The following is a 2,480-nucleotide window of genomic DNA, read 5'->3' on the forward strand; positions in this document are numbered from 1 at the left end:
TAGTACTGTTAACTTTGCGCATGTATGGCTGAGTGATTCATACTCGTTTTTTTTTCTTTTTTCTGTTTCATTTGAAAGCCGCGAGGCAGCAAAAAGGAGGATGTTCACATCAGATAACACCAGGCCGAACAAATACGTATGGCACTAAGATTCCAAACGTTTTTTTTATGCAAATGAAAACCTACAGGTATAGCTAAGTGTATGCGCATATAGAAGAACGTAACTGCCGGCGAATGTTTTTAACTATGAGTATTTTGAAGGGGGCTGCTGAACTTGCTCGCGGCGATGTCACCATTTTTTTGTGTGCTTCCCCCGGACGGTAAATTTGTGTTTGCTGCGCTGTGCGCGTTTGCCCCCTCTATGTTGAGTACCCGCTCGGGCTAGCATCGGCATTACGGTGGCAGTTACGCTCTGTGGTCCCCCGTTGTGTGGTCCCCCGTTGTGTGATCCCGCTTTGCGTTGCTGCCCCATCCCACATGGAGTAACTTCTAAGAAAGGACGCCCCAGAAAATGTCTCAAGAAAGCCCGGATGTGTTTTTCAGGGAGGAGCGGAGCGAGCTCCTCGAGGGGAGCCTGAGTGACCACCTCAGCGAGTTCAAGGTGAGGACACAACAGAGCGCGCAACGCATATCACACGGCACATGACACCGTCTACTTCGTCATCTTCGTCCTCTTCTCCCACTTCCTCCACTTCACCCACTTCGCAGAAACGAGAGCACGTGTACCTGGCGTGCATCTCCTCGCTGGAAAAGGAAATATGCCAGACGCACACCTACCTTAACGAATGGAGGAACATGCACTTGTACGAAGACGAGGAGGGGAGGACCCTAAAGGACGACATCATGAACGTGAACTCACTTAGGAATCTGCTAATAGACCCATCCATAAATTTAGAGATCAAAGAATTGAGGCAAAAAATCTACGAAGTAACGAGGAAATGGAATCTCGCAGAGGAAAAGCTACAAGGATTTACTTTTGACGCACAAGCAACGGCAGGACAAAGACTCATAAGTAAGTGTAAAAAATTGCAAGACGAAAATTATGAGCTGGGAAAAACACTGGAAGAGAATACCCTGCAGCCTCTATCCATACAGATAATTAACATGAAAGAGCAAATGCTTTTTTATAAAAATGAATTGAAAATCTTAAAAGAGCTGAATGCAGACATTGATGAAGATAATGAGCTTTTAAGTCAGCAGTTGGGAGAGCTTTCGAAAAAGTATACGGAGATCAGTAAGGAGAAAGCTGAGTTGGAGGAGAAAAATTTCCAGCTGAGGAACCACGTCAGTGCGCTGCAGCACAAGTTGAGGGGGCAAACTCACCCCCACCAGGGCGACAGCCTCGGGGACGTGGATAGGAGCAATTACGGTTGGAGCGGTCACGGTGCGGACAGTCGCCGTGGGGACAGTCGCGGTGGAAGTCCACGCAGCAGGAGCCGTCGCAGTACGAGCAACCATACCTACGGGAAATACACAGCGGAGCGCCGCCACGACACGTACTCCCCCCGCAGCACATCCCCGCGCCACAATAATCGTAGCGGTAGCCACAGAGTTAGCCAAGCGAACTACGAGGACGGCCACCCGGTCGGGGGAGGATACTCCAAGTATAGACAAGACGACAGGCACAGGAACTTCCATCACGATGAAGAGGAGGGTGTGTTCAGGGAGGGCTACAAAAGAAGTGACTCTCACTTGAGAGAACGAAAAAGCAACCCCGACGATGACCCCCGTACGTACTATAATGGCGACACGTACAGGAAGAGGAGTTCCGAGGAAAGCAGGGAAAGGAAGTATAGGAAACTGGACCGGCACCACCACAGGGATGGGAAGGCGGACAGGGAAAGGGGGAAGGAAAAAGAGAAGGAAAAGGAAAGGGAGAGGGAGAAGGAAAAAGAGAGGGAGCGGGAAAAGGAAAGGGAACGGGAAAAGCACAAAGTGAAGGATAGGCAGAGGAGCCGGAGGGACCGGGATAGGGATAGGGAAAGAGAACGAGATAAGGACAGAGACCGAGATAAGCATAGAGATCGAGATAAGGATAGAGAACGTGACCGTGAGCGGGACAAGGCCAAAGATAGGACCAAAACGAAAGAACGCGAAAAGGCGAAAAACAAGCATAGAAGCAAAAATAAGGAAAAGGAAAAGGGAAAGGGGAAGGGAAAGGAAGACGAAAACTACGACAGCAGCAACTACTCAGAACCGAAGAGAAGATCTACCAAGGATCATGGTGATGACCGTCGGGACAGTTCCAGGGTGGAGAAATTCGACCACTCCAACGCGTCTTATAATGGGGAAGCCGACGACAAGGCGAGCGAATTTGACCGCTACGTCTACCTGCACAAGTGAAAGGGTTGCCTTTCCGAAAGGATGTTTCCTTTTAGTTTGGCAGCCTGTGCCGTCCTAGCGATTTTAGTGATCCTACCGACCCTTTAAGTACTCTTTTGAATCCACTTGTTTATCCCCCCTCCGATTCTGTCCCGCAGT

The 2,480-nt window shown here is 49.6% G+C and overlaps 1 protein-coding gene across 1 annotated transcript; it reads left to right on the plus strand.

Moving 5' to 3' along the window:
- Positions 1–510: 510 nt before the first annotated feature.
- Positions 511–2,342, plus strand: C922_03494 (hypothetical protein; the record flags this gene model as incomplete). The annotated part of the gene is made up of 2 exons (XM_008819086.1): positions 511–600; positions 708–2,342. The coding sequence occupies 2 exons, from the start codon at positions 511–513 to the stop codon at positions 2,340–2,342; spliced, it is 1,725 nt and encodes a 574-aa protein (XP_008817308.1).
- Between the last annotated feature and the right edge of the window lie 138 nt (positions 2,343–2,480).

Source organism: Plasmodium inui (genome assembly GCF_000524495.1).
Source record: "Plasmodium inui San Antonio 1 unplaced genomic scaffold supercont1.15, whole genome shotgun sequence".
Lineage (NCBI taxonomy): Eukaryota > Apicomplexa > Aconoidasida > Haemosporida > Plasmodiidae > Plasmodium > Plasmodium inui.